The sequence below is a fragment of the Ambystoma mexicanum genome, chromosome 6p, assembly GCF_040938575.1.
Source record: "Ambystoma mexicanum isolate Mex_15411 chromosome 6p, UKY_AmexF1_1, whole genome shotgun sequence".
Classification (NCBI taxonomy): Eukaryota; Metazoa; Chordata; class Amphibia; order Caudata; family Ambystomatidae; genus Ambystoma; species Ambystoma mexicanum.
Genome location: NC_090935.1, coordinates 1,342,678,181 through 1,342,693,881, shown reverse-complemented (window position 1 = coordinate 1,342,693,881; position 15,701 = coordinate 1,342,678,181). Strand labels below are relative to the sequence as shown.

Sequence of the window (15,701 nt, the reverse complement as noted above, 5' to 3'; positions counted from 1 at the left end):
TTTTTGCAGTAGGGTTACATTAGGGTTAGGATTGGGGCTAGGGTTAGATTAAGGGTTACATTAGGGTTAGGGTTGGGGCTAGGGTTGGGGCTAGGGTTAGATTAAGGGTTACATTAGGGTTAGGGTTGGGGCTAGGGTTAGATTAAGGGTTACATTAGGGTTAGGGTTGGGCTAGGGTTAGGGTTGGGGCTAGGGTTAGATTAAGGGTTACATTAGGGTTAGGGTTGGGGCTAGGGTTAGATTAAGGGTTACATTAGGGTTAGGGTTGGGGCTAGGATTAGATTAAGGGTTACAGTAGGGTTAGGGTTGGGGCTAGGGTTAGATTAAGGGTTACATTAGGGTTAGGGTTGGGGCTAGGGTTAGGGTTGGGGCTAGGGTTAGATGAAGGGTTACATTAGGGTTAGGGTTGGGGCTAGGGTTAGATTAAGGGTTACATTAGGGTTAGGGTTGGGGCTAGGATTAGATTAAGGGTTACAGTAGGGTTAGGGTTGGGGCTAGGGTTAGATTAAGGGTTACATTAGGGTTAGGGTTGGGGCTAGGGTTAGGGTTGGGGCTAGGGTTAGATTAAGGGTTACATTAGGGTTAGGGTTGGGTCTATGGTTAGATTAAGGGTTACATTAGGGTTAGGGTTGGGGCTAGGGTTAGGGTTGGGGCTAGGGTTAGATTAAGGGTTACATTAGGGTTAGGATTGGGGCTAGGGTTAGATTAAGGGTTACATTAGGGTTAGGGTTGGGGCTAGGGTTAGATTAAGGGTTACATTAGGGTTAGGGTTGGGGCTAGGGTTAGGGTTGGGGCTAGGGTTAGATTAAGGGTTACATTAGGGTTAGGGTTGGGGCTAGGGTTAGATTAGGGGTTACATTAGGGTTAGGGTTGGGGCTAGAGTTAGTGTTGGGGCTAGTGTTAGATTAAGGGTTACATTAGGGTTAGGGTTAGGGTTGGGGCTAGGGTTAGATTAAGGTTTACATTGGGGTAGGGTTGGGGTGAGTTGGGAGTGGGGGCTGGGGGTGCTGGGTGGGAACCCCCCCAATATACAAAAAAACATTAAAACGTTACAAGGAGCTGGCCAGTGCCGAAATTTCAGGACTGGGTAGCTCCATGTGACGTTTTAACATTACAAAAAATACATTGAAATGCTATCTTTTACATGTAAAAGTGCATTTCCATTGACACCAGTCCATTTATATTTTCGATGGACTGGTTTAGATGGAAAAGCACTTTTACATGTAATAGATAGCCTGTCGATGCATGGGTAAACAATGATTTGGTTTTGATGCTGTGGCATTTCGATGTTACAGTTCAGATGAAATTACTAGGAATCCCTCCAGCTTTTCCAGAATAGGGCTGCTAGACTTATCCTTGGCCTCAAGCCCAGGGACCGCATTTCTCCAGCTCTAAAATCTCTCCACTGGCTCCCGGTTGCTGCAGGGATCAATTCAAATGCCTCTGCATCATCCACAAGGCTGTCTGGGGCCAGGGGCCACTCTATCTACAATTGGCATTCACCAAATACTCTCCCTCCAGATCTTTACGCTCCTTTGGTTCTAAATCTCTGCGTGTCAAGCGCTTCTCTAAGCAGCGAGCGGGTGGCCAATATTTTTCCCCGGCTGGCTCCCTCCCCTGAAACAGCCTCCCCCTTCCTCTCCATCTTGAGCCGGATCTCCTCAAATTTCGGATGCCCCTGAAGACTTTCCTATCCACCTCCTTCTTCCCCCTCTCCCTCCCTTGCTAAACACCACAGCCGCTGAGATTGGTGACCAGGGCCCTCATGTATCTTTCTGGGGCCTACCCCCTACCCGAATTACCTCTAGCCTCCTCCTACTCCCAGCACTTGCCTTTGGGTGCCCACTGGCCTGGGCTTCTTTCAGGCCTGCACTTATTATTGGCAGTTGACCACTCTCACCAAGTGATCTCTGCAAGGCACTTAACAGCTGTCTGCAACTTACCCCCTAGCACTTTGTCAATGGAACACCTAGAACTTACCCCCTCCCTCGTCCCTTCTCCCACTCTGCACTTGCACGTTCTGAATGCTCACAAGGCCTAGTAGGACCGCCACTTTCTTTCTTGTTAGTATATTTGCCTTTCGTTCCCATGTTCCCTCCCTGCTGCCATGTGGTCACTTTGAAACACAATTTACTTGATGTATAAGCGTTTTACAAATGCATAATAAATAAAATAAATAAATACAATAAACCTGTTCGCACCAGATGCATGTATTACGAGGGAGGGGAGAAATGTGACAGGCTTTTAGCACACAGGTTCAATGCCATGGAACAGAATAGACTCATTCCCGTGATTGGGAAACCCTCTGGTATGCTGATGTTCGACCCCAAAGAGATAAACAGAGAGTTTAGGACCTTCTACAGGAACCTCTACTAGTCACATATGGACAACAAACAAAGATGATTCTGACTTATTGCAAAATTTGAGACTGCCAATGCTCTTAGACCAAGAGAAAGCAAATCTAGATAAGGATTTAACTATAGACGATCTGAAGAGATGCGTCTATAGGCTGAATGCTGGGAAATGTTCAGGCCCGGATGGACTACCTACAGATTTTAGACGGTAATGCCGGATTTGGTGTTCAAACATTTGAGCGACATGTACAAGACTTCTAACGCAGCAGGTATCCCCTCCCCGAAACAATGAACCATGCGATAATCTCCATTATTCTAAAGGCGGATAAGGTACCAACTTTACCGTCGAGCTACAGACCCATTAGCCTTATTAATACCGATACAACATTTTGGCAAACACATTAGCAAGAAGGTTAGAAGAGATCCTTCCAAAGTAGGTACATCAAAACCAGGCAAGGTTCGTGAGAGGGAGGCACGCAACCTGGAATATGAGTAAACTGTTACAAACAATTAATGTAGCAAATGAGCTGGATCAGGGGACAGTGGTCTTTTCTCTGTATGCTGAGAAGGCCTTTGATAGAATCGAATAGAGATATCGATTTATGGTTTTGGGGAAAGTGGATTTTGGAGAAGTCTTTGTAAAATGGGTCAAACCGCTGTATGCAGGGTCAACAGCCGCTGTATCTACTAATGGTCTGAGTTCTGAAAAATTCAATTTGGAAAAAGGGACTCGACAAGGTTGCCCACTATCTCCCTTATTGTTTGTTATTGCCATGGAACCTCTTACCTCAGCAATCAGGTGCAATCAAAAACTAGTGGCAGTGAAGTACGGGTGTGTATGCTAAAAGTTATGGTTGTATGCCAACATCCTGTTGCCGGCATTGATAGACCCAGACAATTCAATTCCAGCTCTGATGGATATGATCACTTTGTTCGGAGATCTGTCAAGTTACAGAAATAAATGGTCCAAATCAGAGGTGAGGCCAGTGTCAAAAAACTGCTTGAGGTTTGATTTAGAATCTTTGGGTTTTCACTGGAATCCAGAAGGTAACAAGTACCTGGGCAAATGGCTAACAGGCTCAGTGGACAGGATAATGTCAGTAAATATGCAGACGGTTACGTCAAATCTGAAACGAAATCTGAAGAGATGGAAGTTCTTCAACCTTTCGATGTGGGGAAAGTCAATGCTTTGAAAATGAAAAAAACATCTAAAATCAATTAGATCCTTAGCACGATACCTTTGTTTCCTGCAAAAGAAATGTGGCTTGAAATTGATAGATTAATTCCAAATTTTCTTTGGGGCAGCAAAGTACCACGTATTAAGCTTTGGAAGCTTCAGTTGCCAATGCACAGAGGAGAACTGGGGTTGCCGAACTTTCAAGCCTACCACCTGGGCTTTGGAATAAGACATGTTGTCCCTTTCCTGAAGACTGATCGGATGAGTGGACCTTTGCGGAGGTCAGTTTGAATGTTCCACTGTTACCGAATGCTTTTTTGCCTACAAACCAAATGAGGATGTATAGCTCTTCTGGGTTGACACATTTCTTGTGATTAACCTGGAAGATGATCTTGGAAACTCTGGGCAGTTACCCAAATCAGCATCTTGATTCCTCAATTTTGTTTAACCCAATGATCAAAGATGGAAATAAAATGATATTCTGGCCGGACTGGTATTTAGGAGGAATGAGGTGGATTGGGGACCTTTTGGATGACGGGAAATGGCTTACATTCAACCAGCTGAAGGATAAGAAAATAAGAAAAACCTACAAAACTGTTCCATTGAAGAATATTGTACTCTTAGAAGAGCAATCTCTGAACTAGATGGAATTTGTAGCACTGATACAGAAAAATGATAATAGATACAGCGAGAGAGGGGCACTAATCTTCCAAAATGTATAAACTATTGGCAGACACCTTTCAAGTGTAATATAACACTATTACAAACTTGGATTGAGAGGTTACCGCAAGAGATGTCAGATGAACGCTGGTCTAATGTATGTGATAACATAGCCCTCACATCTCTGAGCCTAGGTGAAAGACCAGGGCAGGTGAAGATTTTAGAGTCTGTTGCACACCAGAACATTTATATAAGTGGGGTCTTATTGATAGACAAATGTCACCACAGAACAGGTACACTGGAACACATGCTATGGGAATGAAGCACAGTGAGGTATTTCTGGAGTGAGCTATTCATCATTTTTAACAGAGTCCTGAGGAAATGGATTGATTTTGAGAGACCTTAATTCTGGGTTCTGGGAGAAGATAACCTAATTGATGACTTATCCAATGCTCAGAAACAATGGTTGTTCAGTGGGGCGCTGACGGCTAAGAGGCTGATTCTAAGAAACTGGAAGTCTATGATCCGCCCGTAGGCTGACACTTGGGTGGAGGAAATGCGTAAAGTCTCACTTATAGAAAGGGTCATTTATAGACGTCAGAGGAAACATAACATGTATGATGATATCTGGGGTCATTTTTTGGAACGGATTTAATATGTATGAATACTTAGAGAAGGAGGGAGGGTGGAATTACTGGGAGGGTTCTGCTTGTACAATGCCATTTGTTACTGTATTTTGTTGTATTATAAATATGTACATTTAAAAAAAAACACTATCATTGTGAGACCTGCTAGTCAGGAATCTATCATGGCAGTAAATCTCTAGTGCTCACCTGGGATGGCCCATAGCAGACACCAGTTTCCTATCCATCCGAATTCTCTTGGACCCGTCTGTAGCCTTTGACATTATGGATCATAACACCAAACTTCACTGTATACAAATAGTGAGCCCGGGTCATATGGCTTTCACAGATGGTTCTGATATCTCTGCGTATACTGCAAGTAGAGTGAGAAACTAGGGGAATTCAAGGTGCCTATCAGTCCAGTACAATATGCTCTTTCCCAGGATTTACCACTCTCTCTCCGTCTCTTCAATTTACTGAAAGACCAGCCAATGGGAGGTGCGCTCTTACGCTGACAACACACAAATGCACCTGAACGTCTCAGAGGCCTGCAAGCTGTCACAAAATAGACAGGAACGGACAGCCTGGCGCTCAATGGTGCAAAAAGAGAGATCAAAGTCCCAGGCCCAAAGGAGTAGGCTAAAGAAGTAGGACAACCCCTGCCCAGGTCCCACATTCTTTATGAAAACAGTCCCAATCAAAAGCAAGATCGGAAGCAATGGAGTGATCTGGAATGCTGACCTCTGCCTTTAATCCAAAGGGAGTGCTATTGTAAAATCAGCATTCTTCCAGCTAAGAATCCTGTCCTACATACAATCCAAAAGCCTTCCCATTCTAGTGGGAGCACTCGTGAAGTCTAGACTCAACTACGTCAACGTAGTTGATGCCAGACTCTTAGCATCCTACTTACACTGGCTGCAGAAGGCACTAAAGGCCGAAGACCGCCTTTCCTATAAAAATCCCAACTGGTCGCCTTCCACCTAATGAACCTCTACTGGTTCCAGGTGTGCACCAGAATCCTCCCAAATACTGGGTGCCATGGATACCAAGTGCCTCCCTGAAAAGATCCAACACTACTGCCACAATTAGATCTCTGTGTTCCACCGTGTGGTCCACCGCCAAACTCCAGCTGTCAATCCGAAGGATGAAAGTCAAAACCAGAGACAATTGTTGCTTTTCTGTGCTGGCGGCAGGATGCGGAACTCCACCGTCCGCGCAATCTGGGCCAAACTCAGCATCCTTGAATGCCGGGCAGGCCCCAATACTGCCTGGATTAAATGATACAACAGTGACAGCCCCCACCCCCATCCCCTCTTCCTGCCTGCTCCACCGTTCATGCCACCAACCGAAATAGCAAAATCACCACTGTCATATGTTAATTCTGTCTGATGCAACTGAGATAAGCTCTCAAAGAAGCAATGCTTGTAACTATGTAGACAGATGAATACTGCCTCTACTGACGCGAGACAATCTGCATATCTAGCATCTAGAAACACTTCAGGTTGTGTATGTGCACTCAACAAAAACTCAAATATCTTCATGAAAGAGTGATCACATTGCTATGCAAATCGATCGTGGATTTGTTACTCCAAGCAAGGAGTGATATTATCCAAGGACAAAGCATAGGAGCTCTTTTACGTCAGAGCCGTAACGCAAATGGAAGGTGGAAAAGCAGCCATGCATTGGCATCACGGCTCATGTTCATTCATTTGTGCGGTGGATGGGTGGAATGCAACTGTGTTTCTGGCGACTCGTCCCTCTCCCCCATACAAATACTCCCAGCATTTGCGCCGGCATGGATTTTAATGTCTGTGCAATGCTGGGGATCCCTATGGGGTCCACCAGCTTTACACGCCAGCAAAAAGCAGGTGGACCCCTGTAGGGATCCATTGTAAACGCTGCCTACCATGCGTACATGGAAGGCAGTACAAAAGTGCAGGACAAAAGGTGGCGTACACACTTGCAGGCAGCCTTTTGTCCTGCCATGAACTTTTGCGCTCTGTCGTGCAAATGACCACAATTCGGTGGCAGGGCACTGCCTATGTGTAAGTCTACAAGTAAGGGCTCCCTGCCATCGAATTACGCAGCACACCAAAATGAGCTCCATTGCCAATAGTCTGTTTTACCAGGCCATGCCCAGTTTTAGGAGTAAAGTTATTTATGACTTATGTGTGTTCATTGTGCAAGATTACATTACTCTACTTAATCACATTTTGCAATGTGACTCGCATCGGCGTATTCTTCTTTACAACTGAATGGGCCTCATTATGAGGAATGCTGTAGAGGGATAACGGCGCTGGTAGTGCTGCCGGCCCCATTATCCCTCTACCGCCGGCCCCATTAAGAGGTCTGCTGGCGGGTGCCGCTAAGGACGTCTGGTAAAACCAGGCGTCCTTAGCGGGATCCTCTAGCAGACCAGGATGCTAACAACGGGCCCGTCATCAACAGGCTCATTGATAGCATCCTCCCCATTCCCATTGAGCTCTATGGGGGCTCAAATGGGGATGTGCTGGGTCCGGGTTCCGGGAATGGAGAAATACCGGGCCCTACAAGGTCGGAATGGCTCAGTATTTCCCCATTCAAGGAGCCCAGACCCGGTTCCCGGTATGGGGGTAGCCATGCCGCTACCTCCACACTCGTAATGAGGCCCAATGACTTTAAAGTAATACGTTTTCTATTCATGTGCTGTCTCATTCCAATAAATGTTTTCAGCCACAGGCTGTCCAAAAGTGACTATTTTGTTAGTCTTTTGGTGTAATGAAATCCTCCACCATCTTTCTTTTAGCGCCTTATTGAATGGCGATATTTGCCATGGCAACCGCTGCAGAAATACAAAATGTATGCCATGTGGGATACAGCCTAGGGACCCCTGTAGACATTGTATCGATGTACAGGGGCCCTCTCGCCTCTCTAAACACTCATAACAATACGTGTGTTTACCAACTAGGAGCTAACACTAAACATGTAACATCTCATTGACGAGTCAAAGTGCAGCCAGTGCAAACTGCTTAACTGGCAATTGCCAACCAATCAATAATTGTATTCTTTTATAGCAAGGCAATTATTGCTACCAGGCTTCATTGCTCAAAAAACAAAAACAACACAGGAAATAGCGACACATTTTGCGTATAAAAATAGATGTGGCTTTAATGGTCCTTTTTCAGTCAAAGGAATGTTTTACAATTGTATGTATTATTTTCATGAGTTACCGTTGATCTTCTGCGTGCTGAGTGGGCGTGTGCAGCCCATACCTTCCCATATTGTTGACGCTTTCAGTCACAATCGCTGAACTGAACATGGCCACCGAACCTTCATGAAGACTAGTTCAATATCTGAAAGGTATGCAGGCGAGGACCTGTAAACATGATCGCTGTGCTTCCTAGATTACAAAATATATATTTATATTAAAAAAAACATACAAAGTGATCGCTGTGCCTCAATGAAACAGATGCAGCGTGCACGGTTGTGCTGCAGCAGGGGCCATCGTGGGCCTTGTGTCGAGCCCTCAGCTGGGACCACCGCTTCCTGACAACTTCCGGCCTAATTTGGTGGAGTGTTGATCAGCAGGGGGAGCAGGGGCCTGGAGGACGAGGGCCCCCACAGTTGGTATCGTTTATTCCTTAAGATATCCTTGGTCCTTTTTAGCCTCCTGCCATGACGATGAATGGGCATGTCTCTGGGTATAATTTCATATGCACTATGTTGTTGTTTGCCACTGGTGTCAATGAAACAGTGTGAAGGGTCGCAGCCATGGCAGCATCCTCTCGCGCTGATGGTGCCAGGAGGCTCGCCACGGGCTCCCGCCTTCTTACTCTAAGCCCCACGTGCATGGCAGAATGGATAAAGACTATGAAGTGGAAAGGCTTTGGGCGAACGTCCATGCAAAGCGTGCGACAAAGAGAGATTCTTAAGCTCAACCTCACGTTTAATCCACGGTCGCTGGCGGTGCTGGAGGTGAGGAGCGGATCTTGAAAAGTGCAAAATGGTCCTCCTTCGCCATCACGTGGCTGCGAGTCTTAAACCTCCTTGAGGGTCAGCCCTGTGAGGGAAAAAATAAATGTATGACTTTCCTTTAAAAAGCTACACAACGAATGCAGTCAATTTTTTTTGCATATTAATTGTACGTTTGAGTTGACGTGCTCTATTTTTGAACTCGTATCCCCTTTATAATGGTGCGAAGAAAGGGCAGAGGAAGAAAGGCAGAGAAAAAGAGAAGGTCTGGAGAAGCGTTGATACAAGGAAGCTGGAGCCGAGTTCTTTGCAGAGAACTCAAAAGCGAATAGGAAGGCCGTGAGGAGAGTGATGGAGGGGAGTGTTTGGGAGGGCCTTGGGAGAGTTCAAGACGAGGGTGGGGGGCAGCGTTCTATTTGAGATGAAGTTGATGAATACAAGGCACAGAGAGGCAAACAGAGGGAGAACGTGAACATGTCGAGTCGAAAGAGACACGGGGCGGCAGCTGAACTGATGATCTGCTGCACATGAGAAAGGGAGCACACTGGATCTCAAAACTGACTGAGGTTCGTAACCAGAGGGACAGGCAGTGGGCGACATGTTGGCGTTTCAGAGGTGGAAGCGCCACCTGACCCTGTGACCTCTGTTTTATGAAGGTGATATATCTATATGGAACTTTTATAGGCAACAGTCATAATAATAAGTCGGACAGGTGGCGGACAACAAGGGCAAATACGGCGAGTTGGGCTGGCTTTCCAGACACCCCCGGCTGTCCTTCAGACAGGTCGCCATCTTTTCTGTCCTTAGACATTTACATTTTACACAATGTCGCACAGCCTTAGCGTATGCTCTTTTGGCAGATTCTCCATATGTAGCTTTTTGAGAGTGCAAATACTTTTCCTTACTTTTTCCACTTTTCTATTCTGTGCGATATGTATATAGCTTCTATAGGAGGTACATCTTGCATAATTTGCACATTTTGCATGTGTAGGATGTTGCATTTCATGCAATGTATCTGATGGGATTTGTATCTGTGGTGTGTGGCTTTGGGCAATGATGATAACTAATAAGTGCAAATCACTCCTGAAATGTGTTAACCCACATTTGACCGATCCTAACATTGAAGGAGGTCGCATGGGATGAGCGCACCCCCACTCTCTGTGCCGACATTGGTGGAGCGCACATCCTTGATGCGAGAAGTTTGGGAAACCCAGGAGGAAACCAGACCACATGCTCCCCTGGAAAGACCACACAGGCCAACAAGCTATTCAAAATGGCTGGTTGACTATTGTGTGCCTGTTAATATAACAACAAGAAACTGTGGTGTCGTAAGGTTCCTCTGTATATAGAAAAAGGCTCCAAAGAAATATTCGGGTTTCTAAAAATAGAACTGCCTTTCGTGTGCACAGAAGCAGTGCGTGTATTGTAGACATTCTGCACTCTGTTTACTAACCTCTAGGCACTTCACTGAGGTTTACTTGTTAGTGTGAAACAATGGTGGCAAAATATGTTTTTCAGGTATTGAGTATTACATGTTTTTATGTGGTGTTTGATCAATGATAACATGAAATAGTGATTGTTGACAGAAATGTGTGTGTTTAGAAATGCATATACTTGAGGAAATATTGACACAAAAATAGGTTGATGAGCGCTGAGCGCCCAATCCATTGCTAGGACTGATAACTAAGGCATGAGGGATAGAGTTTGTCTGCTTCCATTGTGTTTATTTAACCCAAGCAACCTGTGCAGAGCGCAAGACTGGCATCTACAAGGAGCAGGAGCAAAAAAGCACTGTGCTCAGAAAGCTCCACAGCACAAGCTCATACCATGGAGACCAGCAGGGGGGAAACAGGCAATGGAAGAGTGGCTCATACCAAGAAGACCAGCAGTGGGGAAGGAAGCACTTGAAGAGTGGTTCATATCATGGAGACCAGCCGGGGGGAAAGAGGCAATTGAAGAGTGGCTCATACCAAGAAGACCAGCAGTAGGGAAAGAGGCAATTGAAGAGTGGTTCATATCATGGAGACCAGCAAGGGGGAAAGAGGCAATTGAAGAGTGGCTCATACCAAGAAGACCAGCAGTGGGGAAAGAGGCAATTGAAGAGTGGTTCATATCATGGAGACCAGCAAGGGGGAAAGAGGCAATTGAAGAGTGGCTCATACCAAGAAGACCAGCAAGGGGGAGAAAGGCAAATGAAGAGTGGCTCATACCAAGAAGACCAGCAAGGCGGAAAGAGGCAATTGAAGAGTGGTTCATATCATGGAGACCAGCAGGGGGGAAAGAGGCAATTGAAGAGTGGCTCATACCAAGAAGACCAGCAGGGGGGAAAGAGGCAATTGAAGAGTGGCTCATACCAAGAAGACCAGCAAGGGGGAAAGAGGCAATTGTAGAGTGACTCATACCAAGAAGACCAGCAGTGGGAAAGAGGCAATTGAAGAGTGGTTCATATCATGGAGACCAGCAAGGGGGAAAGAGGCAATTGAAGAGTGGCTCATACCACGAAGACCAGCAAGGGGGAGAAAGGCAAGTGAAGAGTGGCTCATACCAAGAAGACCAGCAAGGGGGAAAGAGGAAATTGAAGAGTGGCTCATAAGAGTGGCTCATACCAAGAACACCAGCAGTGGGGAAAGAGGCAATTGAAGAGTGGTTCATATCATGGAGACCAGCAGGGGGGAAAGAGGCAATTGAAGAGTGGCTCATACCAAGAAGACCAGCAAGGGGGAAAGAGGCAATTGTAGAGTGGCTCATACCAAGAAGACCAGCAGTGGGAAAGAGGCAATTGAAGAGTGGTTCATATCATGGAGACCAGCAAGGGGGAAAGAGGCAATTGAAGAGTGGCTCACACCAAGAAGACCAGCAAGGGGGAGAAAGGCAAGTGAAGAGTGGCTCATACCAAGAAGACCAGCAAGGGGGAAAGAGGAAATTGAAGAGTGGCTCATAAGAGTGGCTTATACCAAGAAGACCGGCAAGGGGGAAAGAGGAAACTGAAGAGTGTCTCATACCATGGAGACCAGCAAAGGAGAAAGAGGACATTGAAGAGTGGCTCCTACCATGGAGACGAGCAAGGGGGAAAGAGGCAATTTAAGAGTGGCTCATACCAAGAAGACCAGCAAGCGGGAAAGAGGCAATTGAAGAGTGGCTCCTATGATGGAGACCAACAGGGGTAAAGAGGCAATTGAAGGGTGGCTCATACCATGGAGACCGGCAAGGGGGAAAGAGGCAATTGAAGAGTGGCTCATACCATGGAGACCAGCAAATGGGAAAGAGGACATTGAAGAGTGGCTCCTACCATGGAGACCAGCAAGGGGGAAGAGGCAATTTAAGAGTGGCTCATACCAAGAAGACCAGCAAGGGGGAAGAGGCAATTGAAGAGTGGCTCCTACCATGGAGATCAGCTGGGGGGAAAGAGGCAATTGAAGGGTGGCTCATACCATGGAGACCAGCAAATGGGAAAGAGGACATTGAAGAGTGGCTCCTACCATGGAGACCAGCAAGGGGGAAGAGGCAATTTAAGAGTGGCTCATACCAAGAAGACCAGCAAGGGGGAAGAGGCCATTGAAGAGTGGCTCCTACCATGAGAACCAGCTGGGGGGAAAGAGGCAATTGAAGGGTGGCTCAGACCAGGGAGACCAGCACGGGGGAAAGAGGCAATTGAAGAGTGAGACTGACCCGACTAGATTACCCACGGGGTGTGGGGCGGGGTAGTGGGGGGGTTGTCACTGGGAAGCAAACGTGGCTCTAGAAATGTTTTTCAAAGTCAACCCATAATATTAGACCTTGCAAGCACACCCAACCCCTCCAAATAAAGTGTGGATGATTCTCCCATAAGAACATTTGGAACAAATAGGTCCAAATAGTCAATTTTAAACCACGTTTGCCCCTAAATAAGTATTGGCAATCATTGGCAATACCCACAGTTTGGGCTATTGTGTAGGCATAGGAAAGGCACTTGCCAGGCACTGCCATAGTGCTATTAATCGGCCATCAATACTACAGATTGGAAATGGTGTGGGTACCTGGGAATCTAATAGCAGTGCCTGGCAAACGCCTAATACTTATACAAAAGCCAAACCGGTTGGCTTTTCCAATGCTTGTTTTTGACAGACCTTCACTGAAGGACACGCAGATTGCTTACAAATAGAATGGCTGAAGCCAGACGTGTTAAGACATTTTTATAACACCAGCAGCGCGTTTACAACGCTAAGTCATTAACTCTCAGAAGACTGCTTTGAAAAAACACTGGCAGGAACTTCGAGCACAACGTTTGCTGTAAAGGCTTGATAAAGCTAGCTCAAAGAGATTCCCAGGAGGATGCGTTTTTGGAGGGCAGGGGCAGGATGTGGTTGTCAATGCCCATAGGGATCAGCATGGCCATGGGCAGTCAATAGGTGGGCAACATCTAAAAGCTGTACCCCCCTCCTCATATGCCACATCTCCCTAGCTGTACTCTAATGCAATAGTTTCAGCTAAGGCACCACCCAAAAGTCCACATTAAAAAGTAGTCGAACGTAACGAAAGAACTGAAATACAATATTTATTCACAGTGAGTAATGAGTGCGCACTGCGGCCTATGGGCGTGGAGCGCGGTCCTGCATTAAACAATAACAACATACAGGAATCTCTATAACAAATTGTTTTCTTCACACGGGGTGGGCTTGATGTGGAGAGATGGAAGAAAATGAGTGGCTGCATGCAGAGGCGTTGCTGGGGGGGGGGGCAGGGGGCTGAAGCCCTGGGTCTTTTGGTTGTAGCCCCGGATAGAAGCTCAGGGACTACAAGCTGGCCCCGAATCCCAACAGTCCCGGCATTAGTGTAGCCCCTGATCTTTTCCAGACCTAGCAACACCCCTGGCTGCATGGGAGAGAAGCTAGGAGGATTGGAAAACCGAGGTTCCCACACAAGGGGCCCATGGTGCAGAGGCCCGCCGGGAAGTCTCCAGAGTTCCCTGTAGGCATGTCCACCCCTGACTACCTGGGAGAGGCGAATGGGAGGACCTTTACCGGGCATCTACTAGCCTGATGCCCTGACAGTTCCACAATGAGAGGGCAGGATATCGCCACACACTGGGGATGGGCGCAATCCTGTCAGAAGGTGACACATCTATCTTTCAGAAGAAAACTCCAGCTGTGCACTTGAAAAATAATGCAGCCTTCTTAGCTCTGCAGTGAAGCTCTTTCTTGCAAGAGGCTGGTGGTGGGTGGTCACACTGCCACATTACTGAGAACGAAGAGTACAGAAAGACTGCACTTACTCTGCTTGCAGTGCACATCGGCCTCAGCTTCGCTGACGACGTCTGCTGTACACACTCCAGGGGCTACAGGGAGAAGCAAGCAAGAAGACACATTAGTCAAGCCGAGCACTTGCAAACCAACTGAATGCAGACATCGATGACACATATACAAGCCCTACCAGACTACTTGGGTAACTGGGAGGCAGGGGTGCAACGAAGCCTACATTTCGAAGGAGGTTCAGGAGGGGGGGGGGGCTAACTGGTGATGGGAGGGGCCGCTTAAGAAACTGGGCTGGGCAAACCTGGAGGCTCTGCCCGCTCTATTCAATCCCAAGGGTTGTCCAGCGTGGGACACAAGTAAGCCAATATGCCAACGAGAATATCTAAAGCCCAGGTATCCGAACAAGCATCAACCTTTAAGCAAAAGTGTCCACCAGGGGACCAGACGGTAGTAGTGTGACACCCCCTTCCTTCTCCCCCAATGCCCTCTCTGCTCCTACCTTATATCCGTCAAAATCAGCTCCTCAAGCGAACGCACGCACGCATGCACGCACGCACGCACACACACACACGCCACCATTCCCAGTACACAGGTTCATTCACACGCACACCCTGCCCCCATTCATCATGCACTCCTTCACACACACACATTACATAATACATGCATACACTCCTTGCACACATGCATGCATACATAATGAGCTAACATGCAACAATGCTTCCCTCGCCTCTCTGCTTAACAAAAAGCACTTAAGTCCCCTACCCTCGTATGTTAAAGAGCACATACATTGTTATATGTTGGCCCGCATCCATGGGGAGGGCACGGATGTGTGCATTTGATGTTTGTTAAGCAGAGAGGGGAGGGAAGCCTTTCCTGAAAATAGCAGCTTGAAAGCTTTAAAGTTTTGATGCGTTTGTCCAAATACATTTGCACAAACACAGCTTCCCTCCCCTGTCTGCTTAACAAAAAGCAAGTGCGTACGTGAGTACGTGAGTAGTCCCGTCCCCACGGATGCGAGCCAGCAAATACCAACATTTGCCTCTTACCGACACACTCTGACTGTTATTTTGGACTGATATTAGAGGGATACAGTGTATCCTCTCGGGTCAGGAGCAGCACGGCTTCACTTTATGCCACAGCACTGAAGTGTTTGGGCAGTGGGGAAACTTTGCTTCAAATGTTCGGGGGGGCGGGTGGGGGACATAACTTCTAAATGAAAGGGGCCCCTGCCAAATGAGTGGGACAAAATGGTGTGCCACAAAGGTTGGCGGGGGCAGGGGGGACACACATTGGTGTCTCCCCTAAAAGTACACCCATGTGTTTGGGGAAAGACCGGGCTCCCAGCTCTGACTGCGCTATCCATCTTAAACAGGCATGGCACAGTAACACATCCCTCTCCCTCAGGTTTCCTATTGGCCCTGACCAGGCATCCATTAGCACACAGGGCATCCATTGTGCATACCCTCCTGAAAGAAACGTCTGCCGTTCCTTCCTGTCCGGCAAAATACTGCCCGATCTCTATCACACCTTTCTTGGGAAAACTCTTGGAAAAGCTGGCCATGTACCAGTTCACTGTCCACACTGAACCTGTTGGGTGTCACCATGACCATCAGTCTGGCTTCAGAGCAGCCAGAGGCATAGAAACTGCTCCCCTGAACACCTGTGAAGACCTTCTTACTAATCTTGGTTCTAGCCACCCTTCTAT

General features: G+C 47.1%; 1 protein-coding gene across 4 annotated transcripts in view; it reads right to left on the bottom strand.

Moving 5' to 3' along the window:
- Positions 1-7,934: 7,934 nt before the first annotated feature.
- The window catches only part of CD274 (CD274 molecule), a 210,001-nt gene continuing 202,234 nt past the window's right edge, over positions 7,935-15,701 (bottom strand). For all 4 annotated transcript variants that reach the window (XM_069626019.1, XM_069626015.1, XM_069626018.1 and 1 more), the window contains 2 exons: positions 14,017-14,079; positions 7,935-8,853 (listed from right to left, as the gene is read on the bottom strand). In XM_069626019.1, the coding sequence (XP_069482120.1) occupies positions 8,831-8,853; positions 14,017-14,079 (86 nt within the window). In that variant the 3' untranslated portion in view covers positions 7,935-8,830. The remainder of the gene's footprint in view (positions 8,854-14,016; positions 14,080-15,701) is intronic.